This window comes from Nicotiana tomentosiformis, chromosome 2 (assembly GCF_000390325.3).
Source record: "Nicotiana tomentosiformis chromosome 2, ASM39032v3, whole genome shotgun sequence".
Classification (NCBI taxonomy): Eukaryota; Viridiplantae; Streptophyta; class Magnoliopsida; order Solanales; family Solanaceae; genus Nicotiana; species Nicotiana tomentosiformis.
This window is the reverse complement of record NC_090813.1, coordinates 168,902,210-168,926,976: the sequence shown is the minus strand read 5'-3', so window position 1 is coordinate 168,926,976 and position 24,767 is coordinate 168,902,210. Positions and strand designations below refer to the sequence as shown.

Genomic DNA, 24,767 nt, shown 5'->3' with positions numbered 1-24,767 from the left:
GGGTTAATGAAAGTTTATTCATCGCGATTGCGGGGAAATAGCCGCGATCACGTAGGGTAAAAATTGTCCGGGAAAATTTTCTAATCGCAATCGCGAGATTTGTGATCGTGATCGCAAAGGGTACCTCTGGACCAATGTATCTACTATATTTTGAAGTTTTCGCACATTTTAGCATATTTTGAGATATGGAGCTCGGATTGAAGCGATTGTTTAAGGCGATTTTCACCACATGAATTGGGGTAAGTATTTTTTACTCGGTTTTAATTATATTTCATGAATCCATCTTAGATTTTGTTATTTGAGTGACCATTTTAAAAGAGAAATTAGGGGGGTTTTTGTTTAAACTTTCATAAAGTGAATATTTGAGTTTTGAACATCGATTCAGAGTCGGATTTGAGTGAAACTAGTATGGTTGGACTCGTCATTGAATGAGTTATCGGATTTTGTGAGTTTTGTTAGGATCCGAGGTGCAGGCCCGGATTTGACTTTTTGGTTGACTTTGGGTTTTTGATTAAAGATTCCACCTTTATCGATTAAGTTTGTTTCTTTCGACATTATTTGATGTTCTTTAGTTGGTTTTGGCTAGTTGCGAGCCGTTCGGAGGTCGGGACGCGTGGAATGGCATTCCTAGAGTATGAGTTGGCTTGTTCAGTATTGGATTTGGCTTGTTCGAGGTAAGTAACATATCTAACTTGGATTTGAGAATATTTAACCTTGGGAACTGTGTTTAAAAGATTTATTAAGGTGACACACATGCTAGGTGACGAGCGTGTGGGCGTACACAGAGGAAAATCATGCTTTTAGTCAACTATTAGACTATGACCGGACTTGTTTTGCTGTTATATCTTGTTACATCTATGTTCTCCCTACTTGTTTGATTGTATGAGCTGTGAATCACGTTAGAAATCATGTTTAGGCTATGTACTTATTCTGTTTGGACCTATAGAGGTCATCTCTGTTGTTGAGTCATTTGCTTAAATTGCAATTACATTCTTAGTCATATTCATTAATTTGCATATCATATCTCAGTCTCTGTCATTTGTTGTCACATCATGTTATCATTGTTTGGGATGATTGGCATGAGATTTGTGAGCACCAGAGACCAGAGAGATTGATAACTGAGTTGGGGCTTGAGGGTCGGATTATGAGTGATATTTATGGGATCGAGCCACACGCCGCAACAGGTTTTATTGATTCATGATTGGATCGGGCTACACGCCGCAGCAAGTTTTATTGATTCATGATGGGATCAGGCTGCACGCTGCATCATATTTTATTGATTCATGATGGGATCGGGCTGCACGCCGCAATAGGCCATGTTGGCTTATATTAGAGCTTGGGCAGGTACGCCCCTCCGGAGTCTGACATACTAGTAGTGAGCGCAGGTAGCCAGTGCCAAGTGCCGAGTGATTGAGTGTAAGACAATGAGATTGAGTATTCTGAGAGTGTGAGTACATGAGTTCATCACTGTGATGCATTGCATTTGACATTCATACTCGGCATGTAGGCATAGAGATGCATTTGTCATGCTAAACGATATTGTGATATTCATGGCTGCACATGCACATTGACATGTAGGCATAGAGGTGTACTTTCCTCATGTTATCTGATAATGAAACATCTTATCCGTTGTTGAAAGTTTTTGGGATAAATCATATTTTTCTGATATACTCATATTATGGTGATTTTGGTGAAAGATTTAGGTTTTACTGTTATACCTGAAAAGCATGCCTATTTTTCCGTAACTGTGAACGAGCTGAGCATCATATCTTTGAGTTATTACTTGTGCTGCTTTTATTATATTGTTACGAGTTGGTTTTGGCTATTGGTGTCGGACTCTGACCGTTGTCCAAGCTCGTCACTATTTTTAACCTAAGGTTAGGTTTTTTACTTATTGAGTACATGGGGTGGTTTGTACTCATACTACACTTCTGCACGCAACGTGCAAATTTTGGAGCTGATGTTGCTGTGTATGGCGGGAGCTGGCATTGAAGATGTACCTGCGTTCCGGTTATAGCTGCCTCTTGTTCTTGGTAGCTTTAGATTTATAAATCTGTTTATGTATATTTCGAACAAATGATGTATTTATTTCATACTAGCTTTGTAAACTCTAAATCTTAGAAGCTTATAAATTGTACTACCAGTCTTTGGGTTGTTGTATAAAAGTTCAGTTATTTCATCATTATTTTCTCAGTAAATCTCATTTGAAATTGGATTATTGTTAAATTGGCTTACCTAGCGGGTTGGGTTAGGTGCCATCACGACTAGTTACATTTTAGGTCGTGACAATTTGTTATCCGAGCTCTAGGTTCATAGGTTTTATGAGTCATGAGAAAATATCTAGTAGAGTCTTGCGGATCGGTATGATGACGTCCATACCTATCTTCGAGAGGCTACATGTCATTTATGATAAACTTTCCATCTTTCTTTCCTTATCGTACGTCATTGATTTAGTTTGAAGCATATCTCTTTGAATTCCTTTCACTCACTCGTATGTTATATTAGCGTTCGGTATCAGCTGTGCATCGACGACTCGTAATTCCATGGATGAAGTGCGAGATGTGTGTTCTGTATTTTGGTGATGGTCCAATCTAGAGGACTTGAGGTCGAGTGCAGCTTGGGCACGTCGATTTCAGTTGTGTGAGTATGTACTTTTCGACTTCTATGTCCAGTGGTGTCCCTATGAGTGGGACTGGTGGCTCGGTGAGTGGTTGGATGGCTATATGATGAGTAGGATGTGACTGCAGGATGTGTTAAGATGGTTTGAGGGATGTGTTATACGGTCGGGAGTTATGAGGGTTTTGAGGGATTCTTTCATGTTATTTCATTTGTGGAACGAAGTAGATTCTCATTCTTGTTGATGAGTTTAGACTCAGGAAGATTAAGTGATTATGTAGTAGTTGTGGCTGTGAAAGGGGTATAGAGAGATGTCAGTTTGAGGATAAGAAGGTGGGTTATCACCTGCGGGGTAATCTATGGATGTGTGATCCTTATGATGTTGTGTGAAGGCTTTCTAATCTACCAGTGTTTTATAGGTGTTGCGATTTGAGTTTGGATTGGATGAGAAAATTGACCTGACCATCACGAGGATAAATGCGAGCTTAGCTGCTATATATGGTTTGTGTTACATGAGCTTATGAAGGGTTTAGTTGAATCTCCCTGCGGTATTATGACATTAATAGAGTATGAGTATTATGAGTTATCAGATATTTTATTCTATGGCTTTGAGCCAAGTGGGAGAGTCTACCATCAGCAATTTTATTGCATGGTTATGTGTTATATTGGTTTTGATCTGAGGCATACTTGTGGATCGATAATGACTTGTAGAGACTGGTTTTGAGGATGGCATAAGCAAGGAAATTCTTGATGCATGGTGTATTATGACTTATGGATATATGGATGTCTTGGAATGATTTGGGTTTGTTATATGTGATGGATGTAATGTACTAAGAAAAGGGATTCACTTGGCTGCTTAAAGGTGTGGATTACTTCTCTGGGGCATTGGTGTGCTAATGTAGCACATGTCGTTCGGCTCATTTTGGTGGTGTATATGAGATCTGAATAGAGTGGATGACTACCGAGAAGGTTCTAATGGGTTCAAGATTCATATGTGGTATTTTAGGAAAATTTGAATTTGTAAATGGCCAAGATCTGATATTAGCATCGGATGGTGTCAGGACTCGCAATATTTCTGTATCATTATGGATTCTACATTTCAGTATCAGAAATGTAAAAGGAACAACGTTTAATTCATAGAAGGTCTCTTCAAAGTGTGTGTCTCGGTTGTGGTACTTTTTGGGTGCTTAGGAGGGAATACAACGGCTTATGGGCCTTAGGGCGGTGTGGTTTTATGTTAGGATCTCTTGTGGTGAGCTTTGGGTAAGGATCATGGTGTTTTGGCAAGGAGAAGTGTCAACTTGAGGGTAATTTGGTAGGAACTCGGAGAAATAGGACAACTTGGTAATAGGTTGGATCAACACGGTAATGAATATGATTGGTTCTTTGGGTACTTATTATGTGGTGAGTCTCTACAGGTGTTTTGTGGCAATACTCTTGGGATTGGCGACCTGTGTGGCTTGGTTGAGTTAGAGGAATTCAATTTTAATGGCTTGGTTATGTGCAAATAGGTTTCGAAGTGTTCTCGACGATTTCTTCCATAACTTGAGATGGATTTATCTACATGTATGAGGGGTATGTAGCGTGTTATGATTTTCTTCTGGATGGAATCAAGTGGAAGGTTTCCAGCTAATCGAGTATGTAATCTACTAGCGACTCAGGGTCGATAATGTGATTCTCGTATTTTCATATGATGGCATGATAGATGCGATGTGTCGTGTAGGATTGAGATTTGCATGTGCAAGGTCATAGTTTAGTTTTGAAGGGAAGGTCATGAATTCTTAGACAATATGGACAGTTTGAGATGACTAGATGAAATCTATTACTACTTTGTATTGTCTGAGAAGGGTGCTCATTTCAGAAGGCGCACTGTATTTTGACTTACGGATGCTTCATTGGTATTGCGGTACTCACCTGGTTGATCGACTGCTGATGTTCAAATTTTGCTATATGGCATGGAAGAATTATAGAAGTATTTCTCACGGGGATGATTATGTATGAGAGATATGTTAGTCATTCGAGTGGTGGAGTTGGGATCAGCTATGATGATTCATGTGTTTTATGAATTTGGAGACTGGGAGTTCTCAGAAGCAGATTATTTCAGGGTTGCCGACTGTGAAGATGTGGCCAAAGTTAGCTAGATGGTAGTACGTGCTATGGTTAGGTCATTGTGGACTTTTGGAGGGCCATTTATTCATTTGGGGATGACCGGAGTTGATTTGGGGGGCCATTAGTTGGCCCGATGAGGATGTGTATTCTACACCGGATCGGATTTGCTGACTCAGCACCGTTATTGCTGAAAGGTGTGTCATTCGGTTAGAGTTGAGCTTATTCGCGTTCTGATATGTTCTATGTGTTACTCTTTTATGCTACGAGGGGTTGTGATTTTTTGGTTATATGCACACCCCATGCGGTTCTGTTTGGGCCTTGTAGCGAAATTCAAGCAAGATGGTTATTGGGGTGTTGAATGGTTGATTGCACCTTGTCTATGGTCTTTCCGGACTGTGGTACATTGTATCATTCGCTTCTCCTTGGTTATGGTCATGCACTTTGTATACTTGATGTCGAATTGCGTGTGGTTGTTGATTTTGAGCATTGTGGCTTAAGGTATTTCATAGGACCAGTGTTTGGATGGGGTCACGCGTTGCAATGGAGTTACGTTGAGATATGATCTTTTGAGTTAAATTCGTGAGTTTTGGTTCTACTATGTGTGATGGGTTCGTAGCATTGTGTTTGTGGTGGCACTTGTTGAGTTTGTGAGACAATTCTCTCATTTGAGTCATTTTCCATGTTCGAGTACATTTGAGTTGTTGCTTATTGGTGCACAAATTGTACGGTTGCGGCTTTAGGTTGTATTGGTGTGGCATGCCAATAGAATAGTTATATTTGATGAGATAAGGTCATTGGACCTAGAATGGATACTATAAGATTTGATTATGGTATATTTGGAAGAATAATATCAGAAATTAGCTTAGGATTTGGGTTTGGTTCTTGTCGGACGAGAGAGAGAGCTCCATCATTTATTGAGCTGATGAGTGGTTATGAGTTTCTGCGTGTTTCTTTCATCATCAGCGGTGTACGAATGTTTTGACCGAGGTTTTATTTCATATGAGGTTTACTACCGGTAACAGGTTATTTTTGAGCAGCTATTGTAAATGAAAATTATTGCTACGAGTATGCGAGTTGTGTGATATATCATATGATTACATCATGGGTTATGGTTATGGCTTGATACAGCTTGTTTAGACTTATACAGTGAGTAAATGCAGTTCGGATCTTGTAAGGAATTTCTGATGTTGGAAATTGGGTTCTAAAGCTTACAGACTAAGGCTAAAGTAATGTTCTTCAGTTATGTTGTGTTGTCAGGCTTACATGGATTGGGGTGACGTGGGATCACCCCCGGGTATGTGCATGGTAAGGTTACACGGTGATTTTATGGCATTAGAACGACTCTGGGCACGTTCGAGGACGAACGCATGTTTAAGTGGGGGAGAATGTAACAACCCGACCTGTCGTTTTTAGTATTTGTATCGGACCCTAGCTCGATAATGACTTCGAACTCGATGTTTGACCTATACCTGAAATCTGAAGCTCGTTCGTACCATCTTCGGAGCCCTTCTCGATATTATGAAGTCTTTCTTTGGTCCATCATGATCCTATCTCGATCAATCGTACGAAGGCCGAAATCAATTTCGACCAAGGAAGAGCCCTGTAACTTTTTCATTATCATCCAAAATGTCATGGAGACACTGTTGTTTGATTTTAGGTATTCTTAGATAATGTAAATGACGGTAAGATCTATCCTATAGTATTGTTGTGGATGATACAGACAAAGCTTGATATAAGTAGGTCCAAAAATAAAAAAAAATTATCAGAAAAAATATCACTGAAATGAAGCAGAACAATAAAACGGAAGTTACACTCCAACCGTATTTGACTTTAGAACAAACTGTAATGCAGCATTTGGTGAAAACACCATGAGTAAATGCCCCATGAAATCTGCTCCGTTCCCTCTTCAACTGTGACCTAAAAGTTATTTTTTTTAAAATAAAAAATTCAAAGTGAAGTAGATAAAGGCCAGAGCTTCAAACGGTAAAAAGCTTTGAGATGTGTTTAAATCGGATATACTATCAATAAGCACTAAAGATCCATCTAAATTATTGACGTTCTCATACCATCAGTAAGTACTACAACCAATGATACTGCCAAAACATTGTCATCATACACACTCTCTCTTTCCCTCAAATATGAAAGTGCAAGTTCATGATCCGTCAGATCTTCAACTCTAATCTACAACAATTTTAAAAGAAACAATATTCCAAATGTCATAAATCCTATAGATGCTCAGATCAAAAGCGTACAAGTCCACATTAGGCTTGGAATAAAATCAATTGATCCAGCAAATTATCAAACACATTAGGCATGATATGCTTGCCGATTAAACACTTTACCCATTCAATACAACACACATGTATAAATCTGAAATTCGGAATAACAAAATTGAAATGGTAATCAAATGGCATAGGATAGTCCGGTCCGTTCACGCAGAATCATCATATATCATATTTGTATTGTTCTTCTTGGAAGTGAGTCAAATTCATGCTGTACTCTTACCAAGTGATAAATTTGTTAAATATAAATGAATTTATTATAATAACAGAGCCTTTTTTAGAATATTTAAGGATTTACCAAACTGGAAAATGAATCGACAATTCTAGAAAGAAAAAAGTGAATCTACAACTAAATTTTGAAATGCAATATGACCTTAGCTTGTCAGTGATTATAGATGGTCGAGAGTATTCCAAAGAGCCAATCATTCCTAACTCCTCCCAACAGGACTTCACTCTTAACCTTGAAAAAATGCATAAAAGATTTACTCCCAAAGCTAGAGTATACATAAAAGAAGAATCCATATTTATGGCCCAAAAATAGGAAAAAGTCCATTTTCAGTCAGTCATAAATTGTAAAGAAAGAAGAAAAATATACTATGATGTTACTGTTAAAGTAAATTATTTTCAGTACCGTATAAGGCCAATCCAGTCCTGGGGTAATTTATCCCCAAATGCAAATGATACGGACAAGATCCATGTCCAGGTAAATTCATTACAATATAAATAAGTAAGGCATGTCCATGCCCTGGGAACATCCATCCCAAATATATATATATATATATATATATATATATATATATATATATATATATATAAGCAGTAAGTAAGGCAAGTCTATGCCTTGAAAAATCCATCCCGAATATATATAATCATCTACGCTCACTGGGGTGTACAGACTCCGAAGGGGCTCCTTCAGCTCAAGCGCTCTAAGTCTACCGCGCTCACTGGGTATTTGTGCAGACTCTCGGAGGGGCTCCTTCAGCCCAAGCGTGATATAAATCTAATATGGCCTACTGCAGGCGGGCAGTCCCGAACCGTATAATAATAATAAAGCAAATAAGGCCTGCTGCAGGCGGGCAACCCCGATCCATAAAATAGTAAGGCCAATAAGGCCTGCTGCAGGCGGGCAGCCCCGATCCATAAAATAGTAAAGCCAATAAGGCCTGCTGCAGGCGGGCAGCCCTGATCCAGAACAATAATAATGTATAAAGCCATTCTGGCCTGCTGCAGGCGGGCAGCCCCGATTCATTTAATAATAAAATATATAAATCCAAATGGCCTGCTACATTGCGCAGCTCAATCCCATAAATATCCTTACAATGGACAATTATTACTGAATGTGAAATGTATATTTTAGAACAATTAAATAAGAGGGTTTTTCACAATTTTTCCAACTTAATTCACCCATTAATCGATAAAAACAATCATAGATTCGGGTAATTTAACCAATATTGAGTTAAGAATACTTACCCTATTGTTTTCTCTAAAAATCTCTCAAAAATCGCCTCTTCCCGAGCTCTTATCCGTCAAAAATGAAAAATAGGACGAAATCTCATTTTCAGAACTTAAACTCTCTACCCAGTGATTTCTTCTACGTGATCACGAACTTCCTCACTCGATCACGTAGCACAAATTTTTACTGCTCATAAAAATAACTCTACGCGATCGCAAACTATCCCATGCGATCGCGAAGTTCAAACCTACAGGCCCTCGCGATCGCAAACCATTTCACGCGATCGCGAAGAACAAACGCGTGGCCTTCCCTGCTGTTCCCCTTACTCTACGCGAACGCGACCTCCTATACGTGGTCGCGAATACCAAATTCCCACACCTACGCGGTCGCGAATACCAAATTCCCACACCTACGTGATCGCGGCCCTATTCACGCGATCGCGAAGAATAAAAATATCATTGCCTCAAACAAGCCTACGCGATCGCAAACTATCTCACACGATCGCGTAGAACAAAGTCGCCTCTGCCCAAATTACACTACGCGATCGCAGACAAACTTACGCGATCGCATATAAGGAAATCAGGAGAAGAAAATACCAGCAGCTATGAGCAGTCTCCCAAAGACCAAAAGTGATCCGTTAGCTGTCCGAAACTTATTCGAGCCCCTCGGGACCTCAACCAAATATACCTACAAGTCCTAAAACATCATACGAACTTAGTCAAACCCTCAAATCACCTCAAATAATGTTAAAACCATGAATTACACCCTAATTCAAGCCTAATGAACTTTGAAAATTTTAATTTCTACAAATGACTTCGGAACCTATCAAATCACGTCCGATTGACCTCAAATTTTGCACACAAGTCATAAATGACATAACGGACCTATAAAAATTTTCAGAATCTGATTTCGACCTCGATATCAAAAAGTCAACTCCCCGGTCAAATTTTTCAAAAATTCAACTTTCGGCATTTGAAGCCTAATTCCTCTACGGACCTCCCATTAGTTTTTCGAACACGTTCCTAGATCCAAAATTACCATACGGAGCTATTGGAATCATCAAAATTCAATTGCGAGGTTGTTTACTCATAAATCAATATCCGATCAACTTTTTCAACTTAAGTTTTTAATTATGAGACTAAGATAGGATAGTTGTGTTTAATACTATAAGGTCATTGGACCTAGAATTGATACTATCAGGTTTGATTCTGGTATATTGGGAGGATAATATTGAAAGTCGACTTAGGAGAGGATTGTGGTTCTGGTTGGGGCAAGAGAGCTCCATGGCTAGTTGATCTGATGAGTAATTATGAGTTTTTTGATTGTCCTTTCATTATTGGCAGTGCACGAAGGTTTTGGAATGAGGTTCTGTTGAATGCAGGGTTTTAATACTAATACTTGGTTGATTTTGGAGTAGTTACTGTGATCATAAATTGTGTTACGAGTATGCGAGTTGTGTAGTATGTTATGTGATTGTATCTGGGATTATGGTGATGGCTGGGTACAGCTTGTTCAGGCTTATACAGTGGGTAGATGTGAGATTCGGGTCTTGAAAAGAATTTTGGATGTTAGAAATTTGGCTCTAAGGTTTTTGGCTAAAGTTAAATTAATGATCTACAATTGTGTTGTGTTGTCAGATCTATAGAATATGGTGGCGTGGGATCACCCCCGGTATATGCGTGGTAAGGTGTAATAGAGATTTGAAGGTTAAGAACACCTCTTGGCATTTTAGAGTACGAACGTATGTTTAAGTGGGGGAGAATGTAACTACCTGACCGGTCGTTTTGAGTATCACAACCTGTTCCCTCATTTACTGCTCAATTTATGCCTTACAGTTGATTTATGACTTATCGGGTTAGTTGATTCGGGTCCGAAAATATTTTGGAGTGAAAATATAACTCAATCCACAACTGCGCAACCTTGTACCCAAAATGGAAGATGTCTCAAAGTAGAGACCCGTATTGTAAGTTCAACAAGTATCACCACAACTGTAATGCTATAAGCTCATTATATATAGTAGGACCAAGACACACAAATTTAATAACAGTAACCAGCTCTTCTAGAGCTCACATTAACATCACTCGCATGGACAACTCACGTGCTATAGTATCTATATCTGGACCCGCACGGACAACTCACTTGCCAATAATATCAGTATATGGATCCGCACGGACAACTCACGTGCCAATAATATCAGTATATGGATCCACACGGATAACTCACGGGCCAATAACATAATCCGCCTGGCATGGTCACAGGCCTCCAGTCCAAGCATATCATAGAGGAGCAATCAAATAAGTACACATGAATCATCGTAACTAATCCCAACTCCAGCACTCGAATGACTAACACATTTTTCATACACGATAGTCCCATGAGGAATACTTTCATAATTCTTCTGTGCCACATAGCAATAATTTGTATATCAATAGTTTATCAACCAGGTGAGTACTGCAATACCGATGAACATCCGTAAGTCAAAACATAACGCACCTTCTGAAATGCGCACCGTTCTCAGGAATTTTCGAGCAGTTATAACATTAATCGAAATATCTGAAACTGACCATGTTGTCCAACATTCGTTACCTTCTCTTCAAGGCTGAACTGTCACCTTGTACATATAAATCCTAATCCCGCACAACACGCCACATCTATTATGCCATCATATGACAAGCATAAGAATCCCATTATCCACTGTGAGTCACCAACAAATTACATACCCGGTTAGTTAGAAACCTTCCTCTTGCTTCCTTCCAGGAGGAAATCACAATACACAACACGTTTCCCACACCAGTAGAAAATATCCAGTTCAAACCATGGTAGAAACCATCAAGAACACTTTGAAATCCATCTACACATAACCAAGCTATTAGAACTAAATTCCTCTAACTCGACCAAACCACGTAGGTCACCAAAATATCTGTAGAGTCTCACCACATCATAAACCCGTATAAATACCACAACCGAAACACCCACTCTGAAAATACCTTATTTGAGTCTAAGGCCGTTTCATTCACCTTCCTGATACCGAAATATAAAATCCATAATGATATACAAAAATGCCACAAGTCTTGACACCATCTAACTTAAATCTCAGATTTTAGCTATAAACAAATTCGCCAAAAGTTCTCAATTGTTATATATTAATCTCGAATCCATTAGAACTTTCTCGAGAGTCCCCCCTTTGTTCAAATCCACATTACACCGCCAAAATGGGCTAAAAGACACGTGCCCCATCAACACAACAACACTCAAAGAAGTAACTCTACTTTAATACCACCTATCAAATTCATACTCCGTGTCCACTACATCATTCACAAATAACAAATCACTCATCCCACGATTTTCATATACTCATAAAGCGCAATATAACCCGTATCCAGAAATTTCCTTACTCGAGTCATTCTCGAACTCCACCTCTGTAAGTCATCTATGATTCTCAAGTATACTTCAGACCAAACAACAAAAAATATTTGACACATAACCATGAATTGAATTGTCAATAGCAGGCTCCCCCACTTGGCTCAAAGTTATAGATTAAAATATTTGATAACTCACAATACCCATGCTTTATTACTGCCTTAATACCGCAGTCAGTTCAACGAAAATTCTTCACAAGCTCAGGTAACACAAACCATAAAATACCTCAATCATCCACTAAGTTAGCATTCATTCTCTTGACACTCAAGTCAACTTTCTCAACTAGATTCAAATTCAAATCTCAACACATACACTCGCTGGTAGAAAAGAAACTCTCCACTCAACATTATAAGGAACACATCTACGTAGATTACTCCGTAGGAGATAACCCACCTGCTTAGCCTCAAATTGGCATCTTGTTATACCCTTTCGCAGCTGCAATTACTATGCAATCACTTAATCTTTCTGAGTCCAAACTCATTAACAAAACATGTGAATTTAATTTTTCCCACAACTTAACTGAAAATTCCTTCAAAACATTCATACTCGAGACTGTACGTCACATCAAAATGATGTCACATATCAAGAAAACACTTTTGGTCACATTCAAATCATCTTAACATATTCCGCAGTCACATCATACTCATCACAAAGCCATTCCACCGCTCATCGAGCCACAAATTCCACCCGTAGGGACATTACCGGACATATGAGTCCAAATGTACACATTACAACTGAAGCTACCGAGCTTAAGCTGCGGTCTAACCCTGGCCTCAAGTCCTCCAGACTAGCCCACCACTAAAACATAGAATATACATCTCGAACCTCGTTCATGGAATCACAAGCCAGCGATGCACAACTGATACTGAGCGCTCACATGCGCACACGAATGCATGAAAGGAATTCAAAGAGTTATGTTTCAAGCAGAATCAATTCCGCACGATAGAATACAAGAAAGTGAAATTTTCCTAAGGTTTCGGCAGCCTCTCGAAGATAAGTACAGACGTCTCCGCACCGATCCGCAAGACTCTACTCAACCTGCTCATGATTCATGAGACCTATGTTACCTAGAGCTCTGATACCAATTTGTCACGGCCCAAAATCTCACATGTCGTGATGGTGACTATCTCAATACTAGGCAAGCCAAAAATCCCAATAAACCACCATTTCTTTTAAATTTGAAAATAAAATAATTAAATTCAGCAGAAGAAATCTGAAAATTTCAAATATATCGCTCCCAAAACCCGATGTCACTGAGTATATGAGTGTCTAATGTGAATACAATATTTTTTACTGATAAAAACCACTACCTGAAAGTACAGAACAATACAATAACTGAAGGAAAGAGAGATAAGGTCAGCGGACGCCAAGTAACTACCTTTATAGTCTCCAACTGTTAGTACTCTGAAATCTAACAATCTCCGTTTTCGAAAGCACCTGGATCTGCACACGAGGTGTAGAGTGTAGTATGAGTACAACTAACTCAATAAGTAACAAGACTAACCTCTGGGCTGAACGAAATGATGAGTTCCGCAGGTACAGTCCAGTAAAAATAATGGTACAGAAATGTAGGCATGCTTTCAAGTTCAAGAGATAAACTCAGTACAAATGAAATAGATCAATACTGCATGATATAAGGAATATGACATCTCAGTAGCAAGACCTCCTAGGTGTGTGTGCAGACTCTCGGAGGGGCTCTTTCAGCCCAAGCGTGATATAAAGCCAATATGGCCTACTGCAGGTGGGCAGTCCCGATCCGTATAATAATAATAAAGCCAATAAGGCTTGCTACAGGCGAGTAGCCCTGATCTATAAAATAGTAAAGCCAATAAGACCTGTTGTAGGCGGGCAACTCCGATCCATAAAATAGTAAATCCAATAAGGCCTGCTGCAGGCGGGAACCCCGATCCAGAACAATAATAATATATAAAACCATTCTGGCCTGCTGCAGGCGGGCAGCCCCGATCCATTTAATAATAACATATATAAAGCCAAATGGCCTGCTGCGTTGCGCAGCTCAATCCCATAAATATCCTCACAATGGACAATTATTACTTAGTGTCAAATATATATTTTAGAATAATTAATTCAACAGCATAACGACCCTATGGGTCCTAAAATATCGGCACATAGCCTAAACATGATCTTTATTACTAGCCTCAGCTTAATTCCTCTAACACGTGCCACATGTTCAGATAATAAAATGATTCTTTAATTTTACTACGTCACATGATTTATTCAAGATACAGTTTCTATGGTGCACGTCTACATGTTCGTCACCTATCGTATGTGTCACCTCCAAACAATTCATATCATACCAAATTCAGGGATTCATACCCTCAGAACCAAGTTTAGAAGTGTTACTTACCTCCAACCATGCAATTCTTTACTCCGCTATGCCTTTGCCTTGTGAATTGGCTTCCAAACGCCTTGAATCTAGCCACAATTAATTCGATTCAATCAATAAAATTTATTGGAATTAACTCCATAAGAAAAAGCTAATTTTCCATAAAAATCCGAATTTAGCTCAAAAATCGCATGTGGGGCCCACGTCTCGGATTCCGGCGAAAGTTATAAAATATGAACGCCCATTCAACCACGAGTCCAACCATATAAATTTTACTCAATTTCGACATCAACTTGACCCTCAATCTCCAAATTAAACTAAAAGGGTTTTTCACAATTTTTCCAACTTAATTCACCCATTAAATTATAAAAACAACCATAGATTCAGGTAATTTAACGCGATCGCAAACTATCTCACGTGATCGCGTAGAACAAAGTCGCCTCAGCCCAAATTACACTATGCGATCGTAGACAAACTTACGTGATCGCGTATAAGGAAATCAGGAGAAGAAAATACCAGCAGCTATCAACAGTCTCCCAAAGGCTAAAAGTGATCCGTTAGCCGTCCGAAACTCACCCGAGCCCCTCGGGACCTCATCCAAATATACCTACAAGTCCTAAAATATTATACGAACTTAGTCGAACCCTCAAATCACCTCAAACAACGCTAAAACCATGAATTACACCCCAATTCAAGCCTAATGAACTTTGAAATTTCTAATTTCTACAAACGACTTCGGAACCTATCAAATCACGTCCGATTGACTTCAAATTTTGCACACAAGTCATAAATGACATAACGGACCTATAAAAGTTTTCAGAATCAGATTTCGACCCCGATATCAAAAAGTCAACTCCCCGGTCAAACTTCCCAAAAATTTAACTTTCGGCATTTCAAGCCTAATTCCTCTACGGACCTTCCATTAATTTTTCGAACACGCTCCTAAGTCCAAAATCACCATACGGAGCTATTGGAATCATCAAAATTCAATTCCGAGGTCGTTTACTCATAAGTCAATATTCGATCAACATTTCCAACTTAAGTTTTCAATTATGAGACTAAGTGTCTTATTTCACTCTAAAGTCTTTCCGGACCCGAACTAACTAACTCCGTTAAGTCATAAATCAACTATAATGCGTAAATTGAGCAGTAAATAGGGGAACGGGTTGTGATACTCAAAACGACCAGTCAGGTCGTTACAATCAACAACTGGAATCTGGTCCTGATCTGGGGCAACTAGTGGATCTGTAGGTACTGCCCCAGCTGTTGTGCGGGTTGCACCTCTACCCCTACCGCGGCCTCGAACACGGCCTCAACCTCTCGCGGGCCTGGCTGGTAGTACTGGTGGTACTGGTGGCTGGCCCTCCTGACCGGTAGCACATGTCCTTATCATATGTGAGAGAATGAAACAACAGATGTTTAGTTACTAGAGTCAACAGATTCGCACGACAAGTATTCAAGAATGTGGAGTTTCCTAAGGGTTCTGTAGCCTATCGAAGATAAGTACAGACGTATCCGTACCGAACCGCAAGACTCTACTAAACCCGCTCATGACTCGTGAGACCTATGTAACCTAAGCTCTGATACCAATTTATCACGACCCGAAACCTAACCCGTCGTGATGGCGCCTATCGTGGTACTAGGCAAGCTGACCTTTCCAAAACACTTTCAAAATTTAACAGAAATAAATTAAGACATTTAAAATAACCGGAATTTCTCATAAATACGGGTTAAAAACCCAATTAAATATAAGTGCGGAAAAATAGTCCGACATCGGGGTGTCACTAAGTCATGAGCATCTAAACCAGACTAGAATCAGAGTTTACAATGTTCCAATAATACCCAAACAGAAAGAAAAGATAATAATAGAGGAGAATCAAGGGCTGCGGACGCTGTCAGCTACCTCGTATGTCTCCGACAACCACAAGTGCACGGACTCAACGATCTCTGCAAAGGTCTCACCTGAATCTGCATACAAGGTGCAGGGAGTAACGTGAGTACTTCCAACTCAGTATGTAGCAAAATTAATAAGAAATTGAGAAGCAGTGACGAGCTACACAAATGTAGTTCATTTCAGTAATTTCAGCAAGAAAAGTAGGCATGCTTTCAATTCGGTGTTTTAAATCAAAACATTTCGAGCTCAGGTACAACAATATAAGCCCTCCAGAAAATTCCACAACAACAACAATTAGCAACGAAGTGCAACAGCAAAATAAGAGCAAGTACATCCTCACAGGGCTACTGTCACTCATCTATTTCAACAGCTCAATCACTCGGCTCTCAGCCTGATTACTCACAATCAAAGGTACCTGTGCTCACTGGGGATGTACAGACTCCGGAGGGGCTCCTACAACCCAAGCGCTATATTGCTGCGGTGAGCAGCCCGAACCAATACTACTGCGGCGTGCAGCCCGATCCATATATTACTGCGGCGTGCAGCCTGATCCAAGTACTGCTGTGGCGTGCAGCCCGGTCCAATATCATGGCCCGAAGGCTTGTTGCGGCGTGCAACCCGATCCAATATTTACTGCGGTGCACAGTTCGATCCAACATATCTCACACAGCTCTCAACCCGGCACTCAGGCCCTATATCAGTCACTAGCCTTTCTAGCCTCACAATTATCACAACAACAACCCAAACAAAGACTATAACAAGTACAAATCAAATCATGGGAGAGAGCTGGGACAAAATGCATAAGCAAACAATGACTGAGTACAAGACAACAATTTAACAGTCAATACAACAAGTTCACGACCACTGGGGGTCCTAACAGGGTTTCCATATAACCTAAGCATGGTTTCTAACATTTAAGACAGTCAATAACTCGAAAACAAGAGTGAACAGGTAATGACAAAGGTGTATTTGACTTTACATTCTACCGGGAAGGACCAAGTCTCAATCCCACCCAGTGCACACTCACACGCCCGTCACCCAACGTGTGTGTCACCTCTAAATATCAACATCATATGAATTTCTCGGGGTTTCATACCCTCAAGACCAGATTTAAGACCGTTACTTACCTCAACCGAGCAAATCTCTATCCCGCTATGCTCTTGCCCCTCGATTCAGCCTCCAAATGCTCCGAATCTATTTACAACCAGTACAATATCATTAATATATGCTAAAGGAATGAATTCCACAAGAAAAACTACCAAATTAGACTCAAAACCCGAAATTGGCTCAAACCCGGCCGCCGGACCCATGCCTCGAAATCCGACAAAAGTTACAAAACTTAAAAGCCCATTCACTCATGAGTCCATACATATAAAATTTATCAAATTCCGACATCATTTGGTCCCTCAAATCCTTAAATTAAACTCTCCAAAATCCTAAACCCCAACCCCCTATTTTTACCCTTAAATTCCACTAATTAGATGATAATACAATGGGAAAATACCATAGATAGGAGTACTAGAGCCCAAGCAACTTACCTCACTGAAAACCCTTGAATCTCCCTTCAAAATCACTCCAAAAGCTCCAAAAACCAATTGAAAATGGTGGAATTGAACCAAAATTCGCTAAGTGTTCTATTTAAAGTTTTTGCCCAGGTCTTTCGCACCTGCGGCTAAATATGCACACATGCAGTACCGCATCTGCGCAAGAACCTCCGCACCTGCGGAAAATCATTAAAAACCCCAACTTCGCACCTACACTCCATATCCACATCTGCGACCACGCAGGTGCGTAAAAGACCTCGCACCTACGGCTGCCTGACCTCATCACTTCCGCTTCTGCGGGCACCTATCCGCATCTGCGGACTCGCAGATGCGACCTCTCCTACACACCTGTGGACTCATCCTACCTCAACACTGTCCGTACTTGCAAACTCCCACGTGCGCCTGTGACCTCGCAGCTGCGGCTCCCCTTACGCAGGTGCGGAAAATACCAGCAGCTTCAGAAACCAGCAAACTCCCAACACCAATAATTGATCCGTTAACCACCCGAAACACATTCGAGGCCCTCGGGACCTCAACTAACTATACCAACAAGTCATATATCAACATACGAACTTAGTCGAACCTTCAAAACTCTCAAAACAATATCAAAACACCAAATTAACCTCGGATTCAAGCCTAAGAACTTATAAACTTCCAAATTCGACAACCGATGCCGGAACCAACCAAACCATGTCCGAATGACCTCAAAATTTGCACACAATTCTAAAATGACACCACAAACCTATACCAAACATCCGAAAATCCATTCCAACCCTAATGTCAAATTTTCCACTGCCGACCGAAATTGCGAAATTTTCAACTTTCGCCAATTCAAGCCTAATTCTACTACGGTCCTCCAAATCACATTCTGGATGCGCTCCTAAGTCCACAATCACCTAACAGAGCTAACAGAATCATCGAAATTCAAATCTGAGATCGTTTACACATGAGTCAACAACTGATTGACTTTTTCAACTTAAGCTTATCCTAAAGAGACCAAGTGTCTCAATTCACTTCAAAACCACTCTGGACCCGAACCAACTATCCCGATATAACACAATATAGCTGAATTACATAAAAAAAGTAGAAATAGGAGAAACAAGGGCTATAACTCTCGAAACGACCCGCTGGGTCGTTACACTTGGGCTGGATTGGCCATATATAGTACTGAGCGATTGAGCATTCTGAGAGTGTGAGTACACGAGACTTTCAGTATGGTGCATCGCATACATCATGTGCATTGTCATATAGATGTAGAGAGGTCATACTCCTCATATCATTCCGAATTTGATCTATTTTACTTGAATTGAGTTTAACTGTTGAACATGGATGCATGCCTACATTCCTGTACTGTTATTTTTATGTTGAGCTGTACATGCTGAGTTCGTCACTACCTTTCAGTCCAAAAGTTAGATTTATCACTTATTGAGTTGGTTGTACTCATGCTACACCCTGCACCTTGTGTGCAGATCCAGGTGCTTCTGGTCACGGCGGTTGCTGAGTTGTGAAGTTCGGATTCTCGGAGACTATCGAGGTAGCTGCTTGGCATTTCGCAAACTTTGTTTCTCCTTCCCTATCTTTCCACTTATTGTATCTAGTTTCAGACTATCATAGACAATATTTTCCAGACTTATGATGTATAGATGCTCATGTACTCTATGACGTCCCGATAGTTGGGAACTTCCGCATTGAGTTTTGGGTTTTTATCCTGTTTATGAGAACTTTTATTATCTAAACTGCTTTAATTCATTTTCTGTTAAACATGTTGGAGATATTTTCGTAATGTCGGCTTGCCTAGTACCATATTAGGCGTCATCACGACAGGTTAGAATTTTGGGTCGTGACAATAAGTTATCATTAATATTTCTCCCGACCCTACGTGAACGCAGAATACCTTATGCATTAGACAGATGATCAACTTTTTTGAAACTTTTTATCTCTCATTCCATAAAGCGAGAAGTTAATTAATTATTGATATATCGTCAACTATAATTTAGCCCTCAATATTTATAAGTAAAACTAAAATAACTCAATTGCCAAAAAATTAACATATGCTCTAAAAAGAAAATTAATATGGGCCATACTCTGTAATATATTGAAACGGATTTGGTAAGTATATCTGCATAGGAATAGTATTTTGTATGTGTTTTCATATGCTTGTAGACTTGAACCACTAGTAGTAGCTTTATCAGATAGAGTTTAAGTTTTGTATAGTGTAAGTGTATATAGTAACATTTTACACTATCGACTTTAAGTGATATTTATTGCTATTTATCGTTAGTGTAAAAAAAACATCAACTATTTAGTTATTCAAAAGAGATTTTTTTGGTAAGTCTCCTTACAATGTGAGATTTGTAATCTTAAAAATAAGATAACTTACCTGCAACAACTGGTAAAGATGACCCGATGATTAAAGTTTCATATGTTGACCATGTATATAACTTAAACATTTAATTATTTAATTTGACATACATATTTTTTTTATTTTTTTTTGGGTGTATTCATGTATGTTTAAATTAATTAAGAGTATATATAGTTTTATTATTTCATGATTTATTCTAAAAACTCAATATCATATTCATATTGTCGCATTATTCTCATAGATTAATTGCATTTCGAACGCAACAAAAATCTATTTTTGTAAGTCTTTTCTTCCCTACCCTTTTGATATTGGGATATATTAGCTAATAGTGCGAATGTTATAGATCTTATCGAAATGCATATGTCTCTCTTCAAAACAATGCATACGTCTCTATTAGATATACTTTTTACAGAATTTATGTTATTTTTTCAGTATTGACTCAACTGTTCAAGTAAATCAATATTGCAAACTAAGCTACGTTACTCATTTTAACAATTAAATAAGTAGTTTTATACACGCCACACACACACACATATATATAAAATCTGTAGAAATCAATAATTCTGATTTAGACATAGTCCCTTTTTTCATCTGAAGCTTTTTGGTTATTTTGCTGAAAGGACTATCATTCATTGTTTCAATTGCTGGTGCATCCTGTTTATTATATTTACTGATAGCACTCTTTATAACTTCTATAATTTCACTTCCATGGAGATTCCCATCAGTGTTTTTTCGGAGTAATTTATTCCAGAATTTTGTATAAAAAATCTTCTTTAGACAGGGAAATCCATTTATATCAGTATGGACTTCTACAGACTATCTCATTATCCATGGTATAGAAAATTCTATAAAAAAAGTACATTAATGCCATCCCAGGGAAGAAAATATTATATTTTTGCAATTCCAGTATTTTTGGGGATACTTCGACCTATTCAGTATATAAACTTTTATATGTATTTGGTAAAATATTCAATGAAGGACCATATGATATCCACCATTGTCCGAACCAATTTGGAATTTGTTCCGTAAAACTATGAGAATAAATCTTTATAAACCAAGAATATTTGTTTATTTGAATTTTCATATAAAAGAGTTTTATGAAAACTATCAACGTAGTCCCAATAATTAAACTTTATTGGAATCTTTTGTTCTGGGTGGATATAATCTCTTTCTTTCGGGATACTAAGTCCCCATTCATTTGAGGCTAATATCCTCTTTATGATAATTTTTGAGAAGTTATAAAGTTTTCTAGTATTAGATAGAAATAAATGCCGGATTTCAGCTGATCCTGTTAATAGAAGTATAACCTCATAATGCATCTTGTATTTATAAGCAGGAGTGGTATAATTTATCGTATCAAAATATCTATTCATAATCTGCCATGGATCATTTTTCCATTTTAAATCAGAATAATATAATAGAAGTATAACTTCCTCATAGGTATTCTTATCATATACCTCTGTGTTTTCCTCACTGTCATTCATGAGTGTTGTAGAATATGATGAAGAACCTTGGATTTCACAAAATCCATAAAGTCATTGTACATGGGGTGATCTGCATTAAGACCAGATGTATTGGCAATATTTGAAGCTATTAGCTTCTGTTGTCCCATCTGGACAAGAATATTATCTCTGTCCACATTCGTCCTTGGGATTGAAACTTGGTCTCATCCTGACAAAGATTAACAAAAGATTATTGATCCAAATATTCTCTAGTAAGGAAGTGAGGAAGACTATTATCAGACCCCTTTTTATAAATTATTTCAAAATCAAATGGAGCTAACAGAGCTTGCCATCTTGCAAACATCTGTTAGAAATATCATGTTTACAATCTTTATTAAAGATAAACTTTGCTGCTTGGTGTCACGACCCGAAATTCCCACCTTCGGACCGTGATGGCGCCTAACATTTCACTTGCTAGGCAAGCCAACGTTAGAATAATATTAACTAATTTTTAAACAATCTTTACATTATTAATAATCAAGGAACCAAAAGCGAAAACAAAGTTTGAAATATAGTGAAATAATCCATAAAAATAACGGTGTCTAAATACCATCCCAGAATTTGTGGCACAAGGGCACGAGCTTCTAGAATAAATATAAATAAAGATTTGAATAAAATAAAGCTGTCTGAAAATAAACACACAGCTAAAGTAAAATAGACGGGGACTTCAGAACTACGGACGCCATGCAGTTATACCTCAAGTCTCCTCTGGTAGCTGGAATCCGAGCAAGTCTATGGTACGCCGCTGAGACCAACTCCAAAATCTGCACAAGAAGTGCAGAGTATAATATCAGTACAACCGACCCCATGTACTGGTAAGTGCTGAGCCTAACCTCGACGGAGTAGTGACGAGGCTAAGGCGGTTCACTTACATTAACCTGTACGCAATATTAATAATAACAACAAATAATAAAAATAAATCAGGTAACTTATTTATAATAATTGAAGCCAACTCAGCAATCATAATCCATTATTATTTCAACCAATTATGTTACAGCGTGCAACCCGCTCTCACAATATATTCACATTCAATTCTGTTGCAGCGTGCAACCCGCTCTCCCAATATATTTCTTTTAATCAAGTATGTAATATATTTATTTCAATCAAGTATATATATAGACTTTTAAATAAGTTTGTTGCGGCGTGCAATCCGATCCCCCAATATTGACTTTTTAATAAGTCTCTTGCGGCGTGCAACCCGATCCTTCAATATGGACTTTTTAATAAGTCTGTTGCAGCGTGCAACCCGATCCTCCAATATGAACTTTTTAATAAGTCTGTTGCGGCGTGCAACCCGATCCTCCAATATGGACTTTTTAATAAGTCTGTTACGGCATGCAACCCGATCCTCCAATATGGAATTTTTAATAAGTCTGTTGCGACGTGCAACCCGAGGAAATATGAACTTTTTAATAAGTCTGTTGCGGCGTGCAACCCGATCCTCCAATATATCCATTTCAATCAATTCTTATAGAAGAAATTTCTCCAATAAATGCAACTATTATTATAAAATTATAAAATAACAAGCATTCAATAATTATGATTTAATTATAAAATAAATAATGATAAATAGCAAATTATTATGAAAATCAAGGAGAAAATAGGCAGTTTAAATATTTAATATGCTAAATGTCAAATAACAATTAAAATACATAATTCAAATTGCATGGAACAATTAATGCAGGAATTCAAGAATTAATATATGACAAAGAATAAGAGAGAAATAATTATTATAATAATTAATTTATGATTTAAAACAATTTATGATTTTTCAAGTAAGCAGGCAAACAATTAATTTCACGATGTATAGACACTCGTCACCTCGCCTATACGTCGTTCACATGCTTTTCACATAACAAATAATTTAAGGGTTCTATTCCCTCAAGTCAAGGTTAACCACGATACTTACCTCACCTATACATGTTTTTTTCTAGACTGGTGATGTATAGATGCTCATGAGCTCAGTGACACCCCGATTTTGGAGTTTTCCGCATTTGTGTTTTGGGTTTTACCCCGTTTATGAGAATTTGTTTTTGTTATCTAAAACTACTTTGACTCATTTTTTTATTAGCTGTTGGGAAATATTTGGAAATGTCGGCTTGCCTAGAACCACGTTAGGCGCCATCATGACAGGATAGAATTTTGGGTCGTGACAAGCTGGTATCAGAGCCTAGGTTACATAGGTCTCACGAGTCATGAGCAAGTTTAGTAGAGTCTTGAGGATTGGTATAGAGACGTCTGTACTTATCTTCGAGAGGCTGCCAAACCCTTAGGAAATTTCACATTCTTGCATTCTTGTCGTGCAGATTTGTTGATTCTGGTAACTAAATTTCTATTATTCTATTCTCTGACAGATGATGAGGACACATACTACTGGGCAAGATGGATAGCCACCGGTACCACCAGCTAGGGCCACGAGAGGCCGAAGTTGCAGTAGAGGCCGCGATAGGGGCAGGGGTGCAGCTCGTACAACAGCTAGGGTAGCACTTGCAGACCCACCAGTCGCTCCAGCTCAGGAGTAGGTACCAAATACAGTTGAGCCAGTGGGGCCAGCTTAGGCACCAGGTGTGCCCATCGTGATTCCAGGCCTTCAGGAAGCCTTAGCTCAGATTCTGACCGTGTGTACCAGTCTTGCTCAGGCGATCTCTGTTCCGGCCGCAATAACCACTTCTTAGGCCGAGGGAGGTACTCAGACTCCCGTCGCCCGTACACCCGAGCAGGTGATGCGGGGACTCCAGACCCCGCGGGCACTACCAGCCCAACCGATTGCAGCTGGTCAGGCCCCGGTAGTCCCCGTTATGGCTGATGATGAGCAGAGGAGACTTGAGAGATTTGAGAGACTTCGACCTCCATCATTTAGCGGTGCTGAGTTAGAGGATGCTCAGGGCTTTCTGTATAAGTGCGAGTTGATGCTTCGGATAACGGGTATTCTGGAGACCAGTGGGGTCTCGTTCACTACTTTTCAGTTTTCTGGGGATGCCTTCAGATGGTGGGAGGCTTATGAGAGGCGCAGGCTGGTCGGTGCAACACCACTTACATGGCAAGAGTTCTCTGTTCTTTTTTTGGAGAAGTTCGTGCCGCAGTCTCGCAGGGAGGAGCTGCACAGACAGTTTGAGCAGTCACGTCAAGATGGCATGTATGTGATGCAATACGAGATAAGGTTTTCTGAGTTGGATCGTCACGTAGTTTGGTTGGGTCCCACTGACAGGGAGAGGATCAGGAGGTTCACCGATGGCCT

General features: G+C 39.1%; 1 protein-coding gene across 1 annotated transcript in view; it reads left to right on the top strand.

Annotated features, from left to right (window-relative positions):
- The first annotated feature begins 24,327 nt into the window (after window positions 1–24,327).
- LOC138906061 (uncharacterized) overlaps window positions 24,328–24,767 on the top strand; it is a 702-nt gene continuing 262 nt past the window's right edge. Inside the window, exon 1 of the mRNA XM_070194582.1 lies at window positions 24,328–24,767. This exon is cut by the window's right edge and continues 262 nt beyond it. Coding sequence (XP_070050683.1) covers window positions 24,328–24,767 — 440 coding nt within the window.